Source organism: Abrus precatorius, unplaced genomic scaffold, assembly GCF_003935025.1.
Source record: "Abrus precatorius isolate BTA unplaced genomic scaffold, Abrus_2018 Scaffold3, whole genome shotgun sequence".
Lineage (NCBI taxonomy): Eukaryota > Viridiplantae > Streptophyta > Magnoliopsida > Fabales > Fabaceae > Abrus > Abrus precatorius.
This window is the reverse complement of record NW_020874373.1, coordinates 7504308-7525647: the sequence shown is the minus strand read 5'-3', so window position 1 is coordinate 7525647 and position 21340 is coordinate 7504308. Positions and strand designations below refer to the sequence as shown.

The 21340-nt window shown below is 33.6% G+C and overlaps 3 protein-coding genes across 10 annotated transcripts; 2 read left to right on the top strand and 1 right to left on the bottom strand.

The window, feature by feature from the left end:
* The first annotated feature begins 2441 nt into the window (after positions 1-2441).
* Positions 2442-5251, top strand: LOC113862901 (UV-stimulated scaffold protein A homolog). 2 transcript variants are annotated; one of them, XM_027496187.1, is made up of 3 exons: positions 2442-2740; positions 3099-4858; positions 5041-5135. In XM_027496187.1, exons 1-3 carry the CDS (start codon positions 2546-2548, stop codon positions 5057-5059), a joined length of 1974 nt encoding a protein of 657 aa, XP_027351988.1. In that variant the 5' UTR covers positions 2442-2545; the 3' UTR covers positions 5060-5135. The 2 variants fall into 2 exon arrangements, with proteins under 2 accessions (XP_027351988.1, XP_027351989.1); XM_027496188.1 differs by having other exon boundaries at positions 3086-5251.
* A 3187-nt stretch (positions 5252-8438) lies between these two features.
* On the top strand, positions 8439-15965 carry LOC113861168 (E3 ubiquitin-protein ligase SINAT3). 4 transcript variants are annotated; one of them, XM_027493804.1, is made up of 5 exons: positions 8453-8990; positions 14393-14779; positions 14995-15145; positions 15257-15325; positions 15631-15965. In XM_027493804.1, exons 1-5 carry the CDS (start codon positions 8802-8804, stop codon positions 15684-15686), a joined length of 852 nt encoding a protein of 283 aa, XP_027349605.1. In that variant the 5' UTR covers positions 8453-8801; the 3' UTR covers positions 15687-15965. The 4 variants fall into 4 exon arrangements, with proteins under 4 accessions (XP_027349604.1, XP_027349606.1, XP_027349605.1 ...); XM_027493802.1 differs by having other exon boundaries at positions 14995-15325; XM_027493803.1 differs by having other exon boundaries at positions 8439-8990; positions 14995-15965.
* A 377-nt stretch (positions 15966-16342) lies between these two features.
* LOC113861712 (phosphatidylinositol 4-kinase gamma 4-like) lies at positions 16343-19669 on the bottom strand. 4 transcript variants are annotated; one of them, XM_027494706.1, is made up of 3 exons: positions 18293-19478; positions 17543-18211; positions 16494-17219 (listed from the first exon to the last, which is right to left on the bottom strand). In XM_027494706.1, exons 1-3 carry the CDS (start codon positions 18953-18955, stop codon positions 16833-16835), a joined length of 1719 nt encoding a protein of 572 aa, XP_027350507.1. In that variant the 5' UTR covers positions 18956-19478; the 3' UTR covers positions 16494-16832. The 4 variants fall into 4 exon arrangements, with proteins under 4 accessions (XP_027350505.1, XP_027350507.1, XP_027350506.1 ...); XM_027494705.1 differs by having other exon boundaries at positions 17543-18281; positions 18348-19478; XM_027494707.1 differs by having other exon boundaries at positions 17543-18215; positions 18351-19478.
* Between the last annotated feature and the right edge of the window lie 1671 nt (positions 19670-21340).

Here is a 21340-nt window from a genome sequence, read left to right as displayed (position 1 = left end):
AGTAGGTCAAAATATGCAAGGTCCAACCAGCTCATGCTTAAAAATTAATAGGTAACAGACAAATGGAGAAAATTGTAAAAAATGTTAGTAGGAGTTAACTTTGGAAAGAGAAAAGCATTAGGCTCTTTTCCACGTTGTTGGAGTCTAGCTGTTAAAGATAGATTATAAAGTGGAGATCGATGGCACAATCACACTAACCCACGGCAACCTGCTTTTGAAAATCACCATGACGAGTTGACGACGGATGTCAAGACACAAGGAACCTAATGCTGTCCTTAGAAATTGCACTTGGCTACCTGGCTAGATCTAGTTTGAGTGTATAAACTTTCTTAATGGGATAATCATGTGTGTTACTACCTCTGATTCTTTTTTTATAAGAAATAAAATCAAACATTTTTTTATTTTTTATTATAAAAAATATTAATTATTAAATTTTTTTATACTTTTTATTTATTAGTATTATTAATTATACAAATTATTAACTACAATAATATTTTTAGAATAAAGTTTATATTTATAAAAAATATAAGTAATTTAATTATTTTCATTGACCTGAATATTTAGTCTTTTACTTTTTATAAAAAATACCGGAGGTAATATTTAAAAGAGAGAGTTATATCAATAGAAAATATGCACGTGTAATTTAAAAAAAAAAATTTATTATTTTAACCTTAAGTTTATGTAATCAAAATTAATTATCTTTATTAAAAAACAATGCCTTTATTACGTTAAAATTATAAAAATATGATAAATATTTTTTTAAACAAAATTTTATTATTATTAGTTACGCAAATTTAATTTTAAAGATTGAAATTAATATTTTTTAGAAATTTTATACAAATAATAAAGAATTTTACTAAAATTATCAATATTTTTACATTTTTTTTTATTTTTATGACACGCTAATATGAAATGTGCTTGACTCTTATGGGAATAACATGAATTTAGATTCTCTCTTATTAGTATATGATTATGTTAATGAGAAAAAGGGCATAGTTTTTAAGAAAGGAGGATGCACATTGATTGGTTGGAATCTTGTAATGTAGTAAAATGCAAGTGTGCCAAATGCACTTCTAAATTTGCCCTTATGAGATTATTTGGGACAAGTATGTATATCACTAAATTCGTGCTATTGTTAAACTATCAATGTAATATAATGATAAAACATTAGATACTAAAACCATTATTTGGTCAAAACATAATCGTTTAGGTTTGAATTGTGAACATCATTTTACAAAATATCGTTCTTTTTAGGTCAACAAGCGTAATTTTTTAAAACGTCATCGGTAGATTGAAAGAACAAATTGAAGCAAAGCCATGCTTGGCCTTACATTCGTTACAGTGAGACCAAAAGGAATCAACAAATTTGTTGAAGTTGACGTACTTTAATATAGGTCCACCTTTAATTCATCGAACCCGGGATAGAAATTTCAATTGAAAATTGACGAATTTATAAAACCTTGTGTATCATTGACAGCACAGAAACCGTGGCCATTTATAACCAATTTATTTTATACAAATTGTTTTAAAGAATATTCCGTCATGTTCAGAGAAGCAGCTTGTGAATAGATAGACTACATATTCTTCTCCGATTTGCAGCAAGAAAAACACGATGGGCCCCAAGCATCTAAATCCTATTCCTGTCTTATTCGTCAGCTTATTAATATATTATTTGTACAAACAACTTTCAAAAACATTGAATTTGAAATTTAAAATGAAATTTACCCTCACATTGAACGTCCGTACGTTTATTCATAAGTTCCTATAATGTCATACACAATCAAGAAGTCGACATGACATGCCGATAGGTTTTGTCCTCTCCGTTCTTGAGTTCGTTCCCTCCCTAAACCCACCACCTTATTCAATTCTTCATCAATTATCGCAATTCGAATACAAGACAAAATTCATATATATTTTTTTCTTAAGTAGAGTAATGATTTTTATGTAACTTCAATTTTGAGCATACAAATATTCTGTGAATAATTCTTTTATATATATAAATTTAAGAAAAATGTTCGTTTTAGTCTTTTAAATTTATTTATCAGTATTAAGTCTTTAAAAATTTAGAATCACATTAATCTTTTAGCAATTTATCTTATCATCATTCTATTTTTTTTAAATATTTTATCATCAAATTAATCTGTATAATATTTTAGTTATCACTGAATTAGTTTCAAAATTTTTCGCTTCTTTAATATTTTATTAAAAAAATATAATAGTATTTTAAATTTTTAAGAGACTAATAGATGTTAAATCAAGTAAAATAATTATTTTAATCAATTAATTTATCTCTCTCTCTATATATATATTTATTTATATTTTGTATGTATGAAATAATAATAAATCGAGTTATGTACTGTCCAATTAATCAGTCATCTCATCTTTCTAGAGGTAACAGCGAACACTTTCAAAACGACAGCCGTTTCATCAAATGGAACCCGTCGAGGCGTAGACGTAGCGCGCAAGCAAATCGCCAGAAGGGGGAAAATTGTGAGGGCGTTTTTCAAAATCAGACAAACAAAACTGAGTTTGAGATCAGGATTTGATGGGCATGGAAGAAAGAGGGCATGAAAAGGGAACAAAGGTGGGAGCTTTGATAGAGAAGGCAACCAACTCCACCGCACCGGAGGTTAATCCCCGCCTCCTCAAGGCCATCAAGACGGTGGTCCGCTATTCCGATTCGGAGCTTCAATTCGCTACCCAAACCCTAATGGATCTCATGAAGCGTGACCACTCTCAGGTACTGTTCCCTTGGCACTTACCACGATTAGGGTTTCAATTTCTTGTCTGGTGTTTTCCAATCAGGGTTAATTAAATTATGCATCAATAAATTTCTTTTTGAATGAAAAGCTTGATTCAAATGCAATTCCTCTGCAAAAACTGAATGTTATTATGATTGTTGCTCTAAGCATGATGACACGATGAAATCTCGTTCTTTTTATTGTTATGTTCGTGGAGAAGCTTACTCTTCTAAACAATTGATTGTAGAAGGTAGCTCAACCCCTATTAACATAGTTGTGAAGAATTTATCTTTTAGATTATTGCTGTCATCTCTAGTATCAAATTCCCTGATTGACATTGACAGATATGAGTTGCAGGTTAGGTACCTTGCTCTTCTAATAATTGATGAGCTCTTCATGCGTTCCAAGCTTTTTAGGACTCTTCTTGTCGAGAACTTGGATCAGTTACTGAGTTTGAGTGTTGGGTTCAGGCGGAATTTGCCACTTCCTGCTCCTCCAGCTGTTGCATCTGTTTTGCGTTCAAAGGCCATTGAATTCTTGGAAAAGTGGAATGTGTCGTTTGGGGTTTATTACAGACAGCTGAGATTAGGTTATGATTACCTGAAGAATACCCTCAGGCTTCAATTTCCTAACATACAAGCCAATTTGGAGCGGATTCAACAAGAGAGAAGGGAAAGGGAGAGGAGGTCAAAAGACATTTTATTGAGCAAGTATGAATCTTTGAAAGAAAATTCATCTTCAATAAAGGGAGGAATACTGTCTACGATGGATGAAATTGATGAGTGTTTGGACATTTTGCATTCAAAACAGGAGTCTGTGTCAGATGATATCTTAGATAATGAAGAACATGATGAGTTTCGTTCCTTGGAGCTGCAGCAGATTCGTCTTGAATCTTTGAAAGAAGGGGAGAAAGTTTATGAGAACAGTGACAACGAGGTAGTTTTTGATGCATTGAGGGAGCTGTACAAACTTCTGGTGACAAAGCATTTCGTTTCCATCCAAGAGTGGATTTCTGTTCTAGTAAGAGTTGATCTAGCTGACACTAGATTCAGAGATTCTGCTTTGAAAGAGTTCATTGATATCCAAAATCGTCTGAAATCTGTTAAAAGTAAATGTGAAGAGGCTGGTTGTTCTCTTCTAAACAAATCAAAACTTGATGAGGAAGAAGATTTTTGGGAAGAGGGAACTGCTGTATCTATGGAAATTCCATCTAGTGTACTCAATAATAAACACAAACATCTTGATGTGGCATCAACTTCCTGTAAAATGAATAATGATAATCTTGGTTCATGTAATAAAGAATCTAATGGCTCTGATACTGACAGCATGCTTCATCAAGGAAATGAAGTTGAGTCAAATTCTCTGAGGGGTAAACTAATAGCTGAAGCTCCTGTGGTGAGATGGGGTTCTCACTTGGATGATTGGGGTTCAAAGAGGATTTTTATGGCTAACCAGCGGGGCTTGGAGCTTGAAAGTCACTGGGGAAGGGTGGAGGATGATTTGGTTATTCCTGCAGATAAAATTGCTGAATTGAGTGTTCCAGCTATGCCTTATGAAGAAAAGAAAATTGAGGTCCGACCATGCATGGCTCCTTTGAGGAAAGGGGGATTTTGCCAGAGAAGAGATCTGAAACTTTGCCCATTTCATGGACCTATCATTCCTCGGGATGATGAAGGGAGGCCACTCAATCAGAGCTCTTCAGAAGACATGAATATGGATTTAAGGACTGATTTAGTAGAGCAGTTAGCAAAACAAGCGGTCAAAAATGTTCGTGAAAGAGATCAAGAGATGGCAAAGAGGAGAGAAATTGATAAACAGTCATTGAAACGTGCAAAACTTGCTAAAATTCGGGAACACAATGAAGCAGTTTTACGGGATGCTGCTATCGCCTCAACTTCAAGATCAGCCACACTTGGAGAAGATGGGGAGGTAACTAATGAAGATAAACTGTCTGCCAGAGACAAGAAACGAGGTCTTGCATCCATGCTGCGAAAGAAAGTAACACCAAAAGATAGAATAGCTCAAAAACTTTTAAGTTCACAGGCAAGGGTTACTGCAGGTATTCAGCATATGTCATGTCAGGATGCCAAATACAGAGAAGCCTTCCCAAATCAATGGTAAACTGATATAATTTTTTGTTGAGCTCGTCTGATTACTCGAAAGTCTGAACCAAACATTCCAGAATTTTGGGTTAAACCTTGTCTGTCAGACATGAGGCTGATTAGTTAAATTGAGGGGGAAAATAACTATTCAATACTCATCTATTCATTTATTTTTCCGAATAGTTATTTCTTTGTAGGCACTATGTAGACTCATAAGGAGCAGCTGGGCCGTAAAGTATGATGGGAAGTAGCTGTCCAGTTTGTGTTTTTTACTTTACTATTTATTTGCCACATCTTTTTGTAAGATCATTCAGCATATGGAATTTGGATATTGTCATGATATTAACTTACAAGATGCAGTAATGTTGGAGAGCCAAAGTAAAGAATAACTATCAATCTTCCTACTTTTTATTCCTATATATCTCCTCCTAATTACTAAATATGTTTTATGTTATCAAAATAACAGATGCATATACTTTTTAATTTACTGAGAATATAGCAAAAAACGAAAACCTATTTATATAAATTTTTATTGAAAGACATAAGTTATAGCAGGATATAGCAAAGCTCATAATAAGAATTCATATATAATGAAGCTCATTTAATGTAATGATAAAATATTAAATGTTATATTTTTTTAGTAAAAAATTATTATTAATTAATTTCTTATTATGTGTTCTTAAATATGTATTACAAATAAATTTATTAATTTTAACCTTAAGAGATGAGTTTAAGGAATTAAAATAGTAAGTTTTTGTTAAAAAAAATGCATTGATTTTATAAAAGTTATAAAAATGTGATAAATATTTTTCTAATAAAAAATTATTATTATTAATTGTTGAAATTCAGAATTATAAGTTGAGGTTAATTTTTTCTATTAAAAAATTGATCTTCGAATGAAATGATCTAAAATCCTAGTATATGTGTTAGGTGCTAGAGGATTATAATAATTTGTTTACCATATCTGCTTTGTAAGAAGTCTTCAATCCATCAATTATTAATACCAAATGTCAAAGTAACATAAATGCACATTGGCATTGGATTTCCTCTGGGTTAAAGCTGAGTTAATGAAGTTGTGGTAGCGGTACACACTAGATCCGTGAGGTGTGGAACCCAGGAAGGAATCTTAGTTGGAAAGGCTTGTGTGATGCTTTAGCAGTCTGAAAGGTGTCATAAATGGTTTCCATTACCATTTAAGGAGGGCAGATCACCAGTTAGTCAATCGGTCTAAGTCGTTGCTGGTGGTGGTGGACCTTCATTACTAATCACCCTCTGTTGCTTTCCTCAACAATAAGACATTACTAAGAAAAGCACAACCCCCCCAATACAAATCTTGAGCTTACTCCGTCAACTACATTTCACCTTAGACCTTGTTTTCATCCGTAAATGTTTTTACATTTTTATTTTTTCTTATTTTAAAAAAAATGAGAAAAAAGAATGGGAGTAAGAAGGTGGAGCAGAGTCACGAGGAACTAGAAAAAGAAATATTCGGTTTGCCCCATTCTTTTGGCACCAAACTGAACTCTTGCTGCTAATTATCTCTTCTATGGTTATCATTTGTGGCTCGGAGGGAAACTTTTGGCAGTACATTACCACTTGGACTAAAACTTCATGGTTGTTCAGAAACAAAAAGATCTTTAGGCATGCTAGATTTGCTATTCGCGTCGATTCAGGGTCTTTTCTGATGCCAATATTTTAATGCTAACCTTCCCAAGTTGGGATGATGAGCACACCATGAGAATCAGCTCTCAGACTAGTAAAATTGGGGGAACAACTACCGATACATTCATGCAACTTTAACTCACTGTCTTCGTGCTATCCTAATACAATAATGCACTCATTCACACATCAGGATTCTTGTTCTAAATTGTAGTACTCTACAGTGGAGCTAATGGTTTATAACAAAATATTTTTTTTAACGTGCTTTAAAGGTATATAATAACAATTTATATATAGTAATTTTTTATTAAAAATTGCATAATTCAATTTATTGATATTATTAAATATTAGTGATATTTTAAAATACTGTATAACAAAATAAGGGCTAGTGCATCACAATTTTTTTAATCCCTCGATGACATTATTCACTTTAACTTCTTACCACCGTATTTAACTCGGCAAACTTCATTGTTGTGCATAACGCGCCTAAAGCCGAACTGTAATTATGACTTCTACTGTTGTTTTCATGCCATTAATATCAAGATTTGAGAACCACAATTGAAAAGAAAAAAATCTAACCCACACTTACTCATCTCATTAATTTTAATTGTATGCATGCTAAAATGAGAGCGAATAAAAAGGAAATATTACGATGTGTTACTCATCCCAATATTTATTTATTTATCTGAGTTAATGTTAATTTTTCCCTTCTAAATACGTTATCTTACCTTGTTCTTCCATGTTAGTGTTACTGTTTGCCATCCAACGAAGCACACCTTAACAGTAAAAGTCAAGAAAAAGAAAAAGAAAAAGAAAGATTTACAAATAAGACAAAATATGCAAGATAAAAGCATAAGTAAAGTAATTATGACGACAAAAATGAAAGGGAAAAAAACAAAGAATAAAGTCACAATCAGGAGGACCTAACAATAATTAAACAATGATCTTATCAACAAGTGTAACTGTGTAAGCTTGAAATAGAACAGTAGTAAACATTTTCCCAGCAAGTGGCCCAAAACTTGTTATAAATAGTTTACAGAACATCATCCCTTGTACGTGTTTTAAGAGTGTCCTCAAATTAAGCAATCGTATGACTAAGGATAATTAAGTCCACAAATTAATAATATAAAAGGTTAAGCAACACATTGAACACTCAACTAAAAAATTAAACATTTTCCAAACTGCTGATAAACCTGGAATCCACGCAAAAATAATTGATGGTGGCATAGTGGGTCTAATAGTATATCCGTTGTATCCCAAAGGTGTAGTGTAGACCCATGCAATCATTCAAATGAAATTGCGCACCCTTCAACGGTGCAGACCATGAGACCCGTATCTTCCTCCACATGCCATAATTGTGATTTGTTAAGAACTTTAAAAAGGAAAAAGAGAAAAACAGCTATTTCTTATTGGCATCTTCATCTAGCTCATGCAAATGGGCTCGAGGACCAGGTAATTCCTCTTAAATATTAAATAAATAATAAATAAACAATCACATACAAAGTATAATAAAAAACTTTATTATTACATTAGTAATAGCATAGAATTCGGATCTTTCCAGCCAAATTTTTTTTCCAGAAAAAGTGAATTTATATTATAAATAGTTAACAGTGATAAAAGAGAAAAAGTGAATGAATATTAACAAAATACTCCAAATATTTTATAGATATCAGACATCTTGTCACTGGAGGGTATCTGAATTCAATAATATGGCTGTAATTAATTATTATAATTAAAAAAAATAAAGTCTTCTCATAATAAAAATCATGCATAAAATTTATTTTTTATTAATTTTAAATTGATTTATTTATTTAATATCTATTAAAAGAGATATAAAAATAAAACTTTACCACATAAAATATTTTTCCGGTAAAAACAACTCATTTACCTGCTCCTTATTAAATAAATAATAAATTAACTGCTGGACTCGACATCCAGACTTGATCTACGTTCTTCTCTCTCTTCATTCTCTAACCTCTACGTTATTGCTCTCTGTCTGGTTTTTGTTGGTGAAATCCTCAAAACCGTTTGATTTTGATCAAAGGGTTCTTAGGATTCGGACGCCGATGTTGTTGCCCCCCTCCTCTGTTGTCTTAGAAGAGGAAGGAAGAAAAGCATCAATTTTTGCAAGCAATAAACTTAAAAGTCCTTGCTTTTGCCCTTTCTCTTCTTCTTCCCCTTCCTTGTCTTGAAAAATACACACAGCAAAACCGTTGTAGCTAGATGAAGAATAACATATGATTGGAGTGAATCACACCTAGAATCGAAGAGTGGCGACAAAGTTAAAATAACTTAAAGGATGGAATCGAGTAGCCTTGATAGCAGCAGCAGCACAGTGTTATCGTTGAGTATGATGGAAGAGGATGACCATTCCCATCAGTTTTCTGCAATTTCGAAGCTGCATAACAATGGTCCCACCACCACCAGTGTCCATGACCTTCTTGAATGCCCCGTCTGCACCAACTCCATGTATCCTCCAATCCATCAGGTCCATTATCCGATCCATTTTGCTTTGTGCCTTTGCTTCCTTAAATCACTTTGTTATTGTTCTATGTTCATTTGGAGTTACCTACTTTCTTTCTTTTTACCTTCTGTTTATGTCATTTGCTTGCGCCCATCACTCCTTTTTACTTTCCTTTTTATTTTTTGGTTCATATCTAATGAGAGTGTTTTTTTGGGCATGTCTGGTATGGAGGGTTTGGATTTATTATGATGGCATTGAAAGTCTTCGATGCGGGGATAAAGGGAACGTGTAATTGCGTGTGGGAAATTTCCCCCCTTTTTAATGTATAGATCTTATCTTTGCTGGAATTCCAGTTTGCATGATTTCGCATATGAATGTTGAGGATTTGGTTTCTATGCTGGGTTACTCTGATCAAAGATTGGTTCTGAAATTTTTTTTCTGGGGTTCTGAATTCCTTTTTGCTTGTGTTGCCATGTTTGCGGAGTTTTGCTCTACAAAATTTAGTGACAACTCATTGTTGTGATGTTTTAGACTTGCAGAAGGTATAGGGTGACCATGTTTGCCTGCAAAAAGGGCGTAATCGTTTTGTTTGGGCAAAAATTGTCACTAGTAAACCTTTGTAGATTGTAATTCAAAAATAAGAAAAGAAATTTATATGCATCAATTCCTATTGGTGAGGACATTAATCAATGTCTGCATATCAATCAAGAGAACTTAGTTAATGAAGCAGAAAAGGATATTGTAATGGCTTGTAGAGAAAACAAGGTATACAAACTTTGTGGCTCACTGATGATTACTATAAGTAGTTATCATTTTAAAATAATATGAATGTGAATTTTTCATCCATGGCTTGTTTATTAGGTCTGTTTCATGTTTGAGGGACCAAAGAATCTCTTCTGGTGGAAATGTGTCTTAATTTGAAAATCTTTTATTTAGTTCCTTCTGTGTGTTCATAGTAAGAAAAATGCTAACAAATTCTTTGTTGTTGTATATTGGTCTATTCTTTAATAAGCTAATATTTGCTATAAAAAGTGACCTATTTTCAAGATAACTAAATATATGTTAAAAGAGTGTGTTGTTAGCACTTAGCATTGCTCATTATAGTAATTAACTTAAACTTTGATTGTATCATTAGCATGGTATCTCCCCTCCCTCTCTTCCTCTAAATAGAGTTAGATTTGTGACTTAAATTTTGGAATTTGGAAGGTTGGTTATTTGTCATTTCTCTAACATTAATATCAATCACATGATAGCAAATAATTGGTTTTGCTACAGTATCCTAAAATAAGAATATTATGATGAGTGATTGATATGTCCATGAATAAAGTTGTTGACGCTGCTAATAGGCCAAGGAGACCGACAAATAGGATGTTTAGTCATATAGTGTAAGTGACAAAATCTATACATCCATTATAGAATTTGTCACTAGTAGGAAAATTCTTGTAGACTTAAGCTTTTCCTTTGGGGTGATACTCTCATAAGCTAAAGTAGAATTAGATGCATCTCGGGCTAGAAGGTGAAAAACATTAAAATTTTCTTTTACTCTTTGTTGTTGCATCAAAATTTTCAGCTTGAATTGATAAGCAACTCCATTGCTATGAGAACGTTGATATCTGACCACAATATAGGAAAAAAATTTTAGTATGTTATTGGGTGAGCGTTTACAAACTTGACTTTAGATTATTTTATTTTTGTAAAATTGATTTTGGTTCAAAGCGAGTTGAAAGTGAAGCAATGTAATGTTTGGAAACTTTTATTTCAAAAGTAAGTTTTTACAAAATCAAGTATGAAATTTGTTAAGATCCCTCGTTGGCAAGACTTGAGCATTTACCCTTACATTAGATTTTGGTATTAAGTTAGGTTTAGTTTATTTTTAAGTTTTAACAAGGTATTGGAACCTATTTGTTGAGAATAATTATAAATAAATAGAGAATACTTATTTATTACATTAGATAGCATTATTTATGGTAAATATGTAACAAAATATTTTGTGATTATTATTTTTTATTATAACTAAAGCTGTCTGTCGTGTATAAAACACACAGATTTCACTCTATGTCTTTCAATCTCTTCTTTTCCAACATAGTATCTAGAGCCTAATAAAAGACAAAATCTAGTCTATTACTTATGCAGTGGACCCACTATCCATTGGTAACTTTTTTTTTATACCATTGCTATCATGCCTTTGCCCTCACTGGTGGCCACATTGTCAGAGTCCTTCCTCTGATTGACATAACCCTGACAAGCCCATTGTCATCGAAGTTGCCACATGCTCTCACACATCACCTCATTCTGGCACCGATATCTCACGCATTGCCATTTTTTACCACATGTGGTAGCGCATTCAATGGCCTTTCTAGCCGGTGATCATCTTGTTGGACTCACCTCTCTCCAATCATCTTAATTCTTCCTTTCTTCATTTTGGTTTTCCTCCTTCACAATTGAGGGTCTTTTGATATTGTTTGCACCATTCGTGTGCACTTTTAGTTCTCCTTCTTGTTACCCATGGTGGGTTGACTCTTAGGCTTGCTATTTTTACCAATCACTACACAAGCTCCGTCACACCATTGATAGGTGCTATGCATTACATGGACGCTCTCCTCATATTGCTTATGTTGTTTAGAGTACTATGTTGGTTCCCTCTGATGCTCTCTTGGCTAAACCATCACAGGCATAACCTTCCATCTACAATAATTTTCTAAGGTGTGAGGAACGCTAGACTTCAAGTTTTATTTTTTTTTGTTGTACACTCTGATAATTCTTTTGCTAACATCTACCAATCCTCTCCTCTTGGTCCATGGGTAGTTGATATAGGGGCCACCAATCATATAACTGGCAATAAATCACTTTTCTCTACTTTATTTACTTCTAACTATTTACCATCTGTCACTATGACTAATGGTTCTTAAACTCAATCCAAAGGCATTCGTACTGTTCATCCTTCTTCTACCTTTTATGTTGACGATGTCCTTTACATTCCTAAATCTCCTTTTAATTTGCTTTCCATTAGTTGTCTCATCTAGTCTCTTGATTGCACTGGTACCTCGACTAAAGATTATGTTTTTCTGCAGGACGAAATTTAGGGCAAATGATTGGAACCGGATGTGAGTGCCAAGGTTTTTACCACTTATATAGACCATCTCATGTTGGTTCAATAGTGGAGTCTCGTCTCTTGATTCTTGCTTGATTAGGACATCCAAATCTTTCCAAGTTGCGTCAGATGGTATCAAATTTATCAAAATTGCCATTATTGTTTTGTAAGTTATGTCAGTTATGTAAACATATTCGCTATTCTAATAACCAGGTTTCTTCTCCTCCAATATTTGAGGTATACATTCCAAATTATTGTACTTGGTTATATTCAATAAAAGAACAATTTGAGTTGTTTTCTATATTCTAATTCTTTTTTAATGAAATAAATAGTTAATTTAGAATTCTAATTCATAAGTTATAAAGTAACAATGCACGCAAATGTTTATTCACCAAGTTTCAAACTTTTATGGCTTCTCATGACATTCTTCATCAAACTTCATCTCCTCATTCTCTTTAACAAAATGAGATTGCCAAATGCAAAAATCGTCATCTAATTGAAACTACTTAGACTCTTACCTTTCACTCACGCATTCCTTATCATTTCTAGAGTGATGTTGTTCTTACTAGTTGCTATCTTATCAACAAGATGCCATTTGATGTCTTATCATTCCTCCTTGGGTCTTTAGGTTTACATGTTTTGTTCATAATCTCACTCCTAGATTAGACAAACTCTCTTATTGTTCTTTTTAGTGTGTCTTCCTTGGTTATCCTCATTCTCGAAAAGGGCACGAGTTATTCTCCCTTTCTTTGTCAATATATTATCTCCTCATACTAAATTTATACCAAAAAAGGGATAGTTGTTTAAGGATCCAAAAAAATACAGATGATTGATTGGTAAATTAAATCATCTCACTGTTACCTGACTTGATATCTCATTTACAATAAGGGTAGGAAGTCAATTTCTCAACCTTCCATGGAAGAAACATTGGGATACAATTGTTCGCACTATGAAATGTGTTAAATGAGCTCAAGGCAAGGATCTTCTATGTGAAAACAAAGGTCATAGTCAAATTAAAGGATATTATGATGCATATTGGATAAGTTCTCACTTTGATAGAAGATCTACTTCAGAATATATTGTTTTTATTGGAGGTAACTTGGTTTCTTGGTAAAAACAAGAAACAAAATGTAGTTGCAAGATCAGGTGCAGAAGTTGAAGAGTGAGTCATGGCCTCAACCATTTGTGAACTTATATGGTTCAAACAATTACTTTAATAGTTGAAATTTGGAGAGATTTCACAAATGACATCTATTTATGATAATCAGGTTGCCTTACATATTGCCTCAAATTCGATGTTTCATGAAAGAATCAAACACATTGAGATAGATTATCATTTTATTAAAGAAAATGTTTTATTTGTAAATATTACCACAAGATTAGTTAATTCCAATGATTTAATTGTAGATATTTTTACTAAATATTTAAGGGAACTATGAATTAGTTATATATGTTACAAACTTAGTGCATATGATTTATATATTTCAGCTTGAGGGAGACAAGTGTTGAGAATAACTGTAAATAAATAGAGAATATTTATTTATTACATTAAATACCGTTATTTATGGTAAAGATGTATCAAATTAGTTTGTAATTACTACTGTCATTGTAAATAAAGTTCTTTGCTGAGTATCAAATGTACATGGATTCACTCTATTTCTCTCAATTTCTTCTCTCTCAACATTATCCATCCTTAATATTGGGGCAGTCAACAATGTCCACTCTTGAAAACTCAATCATGCTCCAAATATCTAGATTTGGGTGTCATAAGCAAGACTTGGCAATTTGCTCCCTTTGAGCAAGCTTTTTTTGGGTTGATTTAAGCTTAGTCCACTTCTAATATGGTATTAGAATAATCTTAATGTTAGCGAAAAACATTTACTCATATTTTGTATGCACAAACACAGGTTTTTATCACCCAAATGTTCTTTTAAGATATTGCAACACATATCCAAATATGCAGTTATTAATTTATAATGAAGAGTAACCGGAATGGAAAATTTTTTGTTGAGAGATAAGGCGATACTTAATTCAGCATCTAACACAATGAAATCTCTTCACTCATCATGAGTCTCGTGACATGTAGCTTATTTGCAAATGTGATCAATCAAATCTGGAGTTTTCTCAATTTTTGTTGTGCGCTAAGTTTATTTCAGCAAGTGGTGGTGGTGCATTTTGTCAGATTTTGCCATTAATTATATTGTTTTGTTAGAGTATATTGAAACCTTCTGTCCTTGTCCTTGACTCCTTGTACAGGAATGCAGGTAACTATAATATTTGAGTAATGATGCTAACATAACCGTGACTGATTCTTAAAACCAATTTTCTTATGCAGTGCCACAATGGGCACACACTGTGTTCAACTTGTAAGACAAGGGTACACAATCGATGCCCAACTTGCAGGCAGGAACTTGGTGATATAAGGTGTCTGGCCTTGGAGAAAATAGCAGAATCACTGGAACTGCCTTGCAGATATATCTCTCTTGGGTGTCCAGAGATATTTCCCTATTACAGCAAACTCAAACACGAGGCTATTTGTAACTTCAGACCACACAACTGCCCTTATGCTGGGTCAGACTGCTCTGTGGTTGGGGATATTTCATACCTTGTTACTCATTTAAGGGATGACCACAGGGTTGATATGCATTCCGGATGCACTTTTAACCATCGCTATGTCAAATCTAATCCCCTGGAAGTAGAAAATGCTACATGGATGCTAACGGTAACTATAACTTTACCCCTCCCTCTGCCTACAAGCAGGAAAATGAGATGATACAAGTCCTTCTTTAGGATGTGGTGCTGCACATTGGATGATCACAAAATGATATAAATTGCTATACTTTGCAGGATTTTCCTTTATTTCATGCACAAGCACACCTACGTTTTGCACAAATGTCCAAATTGTTATCGTTAACTCTAATTTTGGTTTATTGTTAGGTATTTCACTGTTTTGGCCAGTATTTTTGCCTTCATTTTGAAGCCTTTCAACTTGGCATGGCTCCTGTTTACATGGCGTTCCTCCGATTCATGGGTGATGAAAGAGAGGCTAGGAACTACAGCTATAGCTTGGAGGTGGGAGGAAATGGACGTAAACTAACTTTTGAAGGGAGTCCACGAAGCATTCGAGATAGCCATAAGAAAGTTAGAGACAGTCATGATGGTCTCATCATATATCGTAATATGGCACTTTTCTTCTCAGGTGGAGACAGGAAAGAGTTGAAGCTACGGGTAACTGGGAGGATATGGAAAGAACAGCAAAACCCTGAAGGTGGAGTATGCATACCCAACCTGTGTAGCTAGGTTGATTGCATCTCTTGAATGCTATTTCTTGCTGTAGATAATTTTGAGAAGTCTCGATCTTTGACTGGTGAATGGTTATGGAGATTTCAACTTCCAAACAAAATAAAAACTTTTAGAGTTCTAACCAAGATACTTTGTCGGATATTTGATCGCCTACGTGTGTTATATGCTTGAGATTCTCATAGAATGATTTAAATTTGGCACTGTTTTGTCTTTTTTATTTCTGGAAGGGTTACTTTTCAACGTGGTTTGGAATTATACTACCCTTTTCAGTCCAAACAGTTCCGAAGTGGATCAAGTCACAAATGGTTCTTTCAAATCAATGGTGAACAACTCGGAGAGAGCAAATGTGAACCTTATGTACCAATAAACGAAATAGTGTCAAAATAATTTAGAAAGTAGTGCCAAAAAGGTTTTTAACTGGCAGAGCTGCTCCTTTTTGCGAAGGTTAAAATTATCTTTAGGTGTAAGGATAAAAAAAAATTGTAAAGAAACAATCTTTATGAGCATATCCACATGTTAATACCGTACACCCTTTGTGACTTTAATGAAAGGTTTGGACTATATATATATACCCAATGACAGCAAATAGTTTACCTTGAAAAAAAAAAAAGCATTATTGTATTACAGGTTAAAACATTTGGTAATGTGACATTGTCAATTAATCCCCTTAATTGTTGACCCCAAAAAAAAGAAATCTCTTTAATTTGAGTAACTTTTGTGTAACTTTTGTGCTAGTCCGACTCCTGCCCTGCCCTGTCCTCTGTGCATGAATGCCTAGACATGTGACATCGTAATTTTGCATATTAAATTTAATAATTTTTTAACATTTAAAAGTATACAAATTAACTAATACATGTAGATATCACACAAAATATATTATACATTAAAATAACTTTGTTTAATGAAATAATTAATTTCTAAATTGTTTAAAATCTATTAAACTTCATATCGAGAAAGTTTTAATGCATCGATTCGATTGATGGTATTTACCATTTTATAAGTTACTTATTCACCTAATGTCAACATGTGTACACACTGAAAATGGATAGAAAATGACAACACATCTAATTTTACTGTATCCAATCCAAACACCGTAAAATCCACTTCATTTTCCACACATCCATTTACACTCCTAACAAACACAACCTTGTAGTTGACAACACTCGTTGCAAGATAAGTGTGTTAAACTACAATACAGAGGGAAAGAGCCTTTCTACTTTCTCTTGAATTCAAATTTAATAAAGAAATCAACAACAAACTTGAAAGAATTTGTTATCCGCAAGAAACTGCTAAAATGTAAAACCTAGGAAGTTAAAGCTAAGAGTGGTTTCACTTCCAAATCCCAAACAAAGAATTACTTCCTTTGTCATGAACTAAAAGACCAATTATTTGAGCTATACATATGTACGTAAACATATGTCCACAATGACATCACCCTATATACCTGTCATTATTGCAGAATTCAATTCTAATTATGAACGAGAGCTGACAATCTCATCAAGGCGCTTGTCCATGATATGGTAAACAGCATCCATGAATGTTGCTTCACTTGTTCCAGGAAGAACAGAATCCATTGCAGCTTGGACTATTTCCTCAATCACAGATTCCTTGTTCAAGGATTCCCTGCACATCAGGCTTCCAATGGCAAAAGGGGTCAATCCCCTTTCTACCCCTTTCTTCAATAGCATGGTTGAAATCCTAAGTGTATGGGCGCATTCAACTGGCAAATCCCATCCATGAAACTTCAAAAGGGAAATATCTTCTTCAGCATCCAGCGATTTTATGTAGTTGATAGTTTCTGAGGAGTATGGCTGGCGAGCTTGGGGCCAATAAAGCCATTCAAAGGTACAATCTTCAAACTGTTGAAATGGCAAAAATGTCAAATTAACCCTTTAAATCAAGGAAACAATAAAAATTGAGAGAGAGAGAGAGAGATGAGAAAGGGAAAATATCGAATAGAGAAGCATCACTACATGCATTCAAATAACAGACTTGCGAAGTTCACTCTTATGACTAAGTTTAAGTAACTAATAGAAGTAAGTTTTTATTGAAAAACAAAACATTTATGATACTTTGGTATCTTCAATGTAATAAAACTTCACTATTTTATACGTTTAAACTCAATTTTTAAGGTTGAAATTTACAAAACAAAACAAAGAGAGAGCATGAATAAGGTGCTTACATTTGTGGGCAAGCAGTATCCATGATCAATTGGAATCAGAACAGACTGATCACTGTCCTCTTCTGTGCTGATCAAAATATTCCCAGCATGCCTATCTGCATTTGCCAGTCTTATGTCCAACACAGTAATTTTATGCACTTCCTTTACGGGGAAAGCCCCAGGCCCCATATCTTCACAACTTCCACTATTTTCCACAAACATCTGCATGGAGCCAATCTTAGCAGTCAACTCTCCACGATAGTTAAATGCTCTATGCAAGCACTTCACCATCAATGTTGGGGGAACACCAGCAAAGCCCTTCTTCTCACCAAATAATGAGCGGCGCCCACTCAATGGATGGTCTAGAACATAGGCTGCAACTTCCCTGAATACTCCTTGACCAACTCTTGTACCTTTTTTTAACCCTACACCATCTACCGAAAAAGGAAGGCCTCTAGGATTATTCACAGCCATTGGTTCTTCATCAATAGGCTTAAAAACAGACACATACTTTTGCCCAGATGAATCAAGCATAAAGTAAGCTCCCCCGGAACCCTCTGCAGATCTGATTGGATAGTTTCCGCTATCTAGTCCATCATATGTAGAGTTCACCATATTCCAAATTGCTGGAGCTAATTCGATTTTACGGTTAACAATAACTGGCTCCAAAATAAAATCTCTACCAGGAAGCTTTCTAGGCACGGCTCTTTGAATTGCATCGGACTTCCTAATAGTATCTTCTTTACCAACCTCATAATTACTCCCACAAGCATTTCCATTGACATCATTTTTTCTCTTATCAATCAAATCTGTTGCTACAACAGACAACTCAAGGGGTCTTCTCTGAACTTTGGCATGCTTTTTTCTAACAAACAAATGTACCACAGCATCATTATGTTTGCGGCAGATATCATCAATAAGCCTCTGATCCTCAAGCCTTTCCCCATTGCACACAAGTTCCTGCTCCTCAGGATCATCAAATTGCTTCTCCCTTTTGGCAATACGTTGCTTTAGATACCCAACATCCCTATCGCGTTCCACCTGGAACGTGAATTCCTTCCCACAAGAAGTTTTCACATTGATGACCTGAAGATCTGACAGTTTGATTATCAAATGCAATACATTTCCATCCGTTACTCCATAGTCCTTGAGCAACGAATTACTTCGCGCCAGCTCTCGGCCGGCATAAACCAACTTTTGTTTGTTGGTTAAAAATGGAAGGCTCTCGCTCCTTTGGATTTTGAATTTCACAGACTCAATGGTATCCCATTCCATAACACGGATTGGAGTCAATGAGCCCGAAAAGGAGAGATATATGAAAATGGATTGATCTTCCAAAGACAAGTGTGATGATGATGGGAAATGGAATGGCTTTGGAGACAGCAATGGCTCACTAGGAACCACACTAAGAGTAGTGACACCAGCGGACGACATTTTCACTATTGATTGATACTGATGAATGGAAAACAAATGAAGCTTAAAACTAACAATTAAGCCCCTAAAAGACCCCACAAATTTCACAAGACTGCCATATTTCCACAATTTGGCAACCTTAGGTGATGATGATCACACATTCATGCCCAGGTCAACAAATAAGCTTTAACAACAAATTTGAACAAGCAGCTACGATCTCTCGAAGCAAAAGATGAAAAGATTAAAACCCCACGGAACTATTTCCATTATTTCCTCATCTCTTCCCCCATTCAGAAGGGTTTCTGAAGCCGATCAAATAAAACTCAAAATAGACAAACAAAGATAGCGGGTTCTTACCCCCAGAGCGGAAGCTGATCAAAACGACGCCGGAGATCACAAGTCCACAGCTTTTTTAGCAACAATGGTAGCAAAAAGAAGAGAGATGTAATGGGTAATTGAATTGTTGTTTTTGGTATCAATTGAAATGTTGTTCGAATTGAAGGAAGGAAGAAATGCCGATTATCAATTCGATTGAATTATTCGGAAGAGAAAGGTTGCTGTTGACTCTGACAGAAAGCGAAAGCGAAAGCGAGAGAGAAAGACAGAGAGAGAGAGAGAAAGGAGAAAATGGGAAAGAAATTAGAAATATTCGTATAAACGCGTGTATCCGTCTGGCGTTGTATACGAAGCAAGACCAATGCAAAGGTATTGACGAAAGGAAAAGTCTCTTTTCTCTATACATGCACCGTGCACGTACACCTATGTATACGTAGCTAGAATTTAGGGTTGATGTTCATATTTGCCACCGTTAAGGTCATTTTTGTCCTTTTACTTTTGAAGGAACAACGAAGGAAGGTTCCTCTGTGACTAAAGTATTTACATTTACAATAACATGATTTAGGATGACCAATTAGCAGTGGACACGCAATCAAAGTAGTGTCATCTAATTGATAGGGTAACGCGACGTGGACTTGACCTAGAGTATGTCTCCCACATCATTAATACCAACCTCTCACGGATTTAGACTCTATGCAGTTTTGATAGACTATATCCTGCAGTGCATTTTTATTTAAGTAAATTTTATTTCATTTAAATGAATTTAATAAAAAAAAGTAATTTTTATTTAAGGTAAAAAATTTGTTTAAATTAAAATTATGAAAAATTTTAAAATTTTATATATATTTTTTAAAATTATAAAAAATTTAAGAAACTTTTATTTTTTACTAAGGACTACTTAGTTACTAAAAACTCTTATATATTTTATCCTACTAAATATTTCAAATTTATTGTCTAATATATGCTACTTGTACCAATCATCAGTGAAGTAAAACTATCTGAAATCAAGTTAAATTGTTAAGAATGATAATAAGAATTATAGGAATGATAACTTTAAGAAATTGATTGAAAAATAGTTACATTATTATATATTTTAAAACACTTAAGTTTTTGTATTATGATTATAAAATATAACTACATGATCTCTACTACATCCTTGATCGTGAAATATCGATTGCTTGTTGAACTCTGTGAATTGCGTGAAAGTAGGATACTCCAAATTCGTGAGTCCAAGAGTTTTATAAAACTCTCTTGATGGAAAAAAATATGAATGAAAGATCCCGCTAAATTGAATTGGGTTCATGAATCTAAGAAATAGCGAGAATTCTTGATCTTTCTCAATTCGAAAATGCACAAATGTTTTTAAATGTATTGTTTAATGTGCTACTTATGTTAAACATTAGTGAAGTAGAACTATTTAGAATCAAGTTAAATTGTTAAGAATGATGATAAGGATTATAGGAATGATAACTTTAAAAAATTGGTTGAAAAATAGATGTGATATTACATGTTTTAAAACACTTAAGTTTTTGTTGTATGATCATAAAGTGTGACCATATGATCTTGCACAGATATTTCTCAACTTTTCTATAGTTTAAAGGAGAAGAAAATAAAGTTTTGAAATTTTTGATAATTTTAGTTTAAGCAAATTTTTTGACTTAAGCGAAAATCATTTTTTTACTAAATTTGCTTAAGCGAATTTTTTGACTTAAGTTAAAATTATTTTTGTTAAATTCTCTTAAACAAAAATATACTGCAAGATGCAGTTCCAGCCAAAATTGCAAAGGATCCGGATCTCACTCTCACCTTATCCAACCTTTCACTTCCTCCTCTTCCCACATTTTTTCAAGAACAAATCATCTTCTTTCATTCCCCCATTGTAAATGACTCAAAGGGGTACTTGGTGACTTTAGAAAGGCATAAAAAATATGCATATAAATTAAACTTTAAAAAGTTTTTTTAATCAAAGTAATATTTTAATAGATAATGTCAGTTCATAATAATTTTATCGGAGTTCAAATAAAATTATTTTTAAAAAAGATACATGAGATTTAAATTAAATAAAAACTA

Excerpts from the sequence above, each read along its gene's own strand:
- LOC113862901 (XM_027496187.1), top strand. The coding sequence starts at position 2,546 with ATGGGCATGGAAGAAAGAGGGCATGAAAAGGGAACAAAGGTGGGAGCT. Across the intron at positions 2,741-3,098 it reads TGAAGCGTGACCACTCTCAG|GTTAGGTACCTTGCTCTTCT; the intron begins GTACTGTTCCCT and ends TATGAGTTGCAG.
- LOC113861168 (XM_027493802.1), top strand. The coding sequence starts at position 8,802 with ATGGAATCGAGTAGCCTTGATAGCAGCAGCAGCACAGTGTTATCGTTG. Across the intron at positions 8,991-14,392 it reads TGTATCCTCCAATCCATCAG|TGCCACAATGGGCACACACT; the intron begins GTCCATTATCCG and ends TTTCTTATGCAG. Across the intron at positions 14,780-14,994 it reads ATGCTACATGGATGCTAACG|GTATTTCACTGTTTTGGCCA; the intron begins GTAACTATAACT and ends GTTTATTGTTAG.
- LOC113861712 (XM_027494704.1), bottom strand. The coding sequence starts at position 18,955 with ATGTCGTCCGCTGGTGTCACTACTCTTAGTGTGGTTCCTAGTGAGCCA. Across the intron at positions 17,220-17,542 it reads GATACTGCTTGCCCACAAAT|TTTGAAGATTGTACCTTTGA; the intron begins GTAAGCACCTTA and ends CCATTTCAACAG.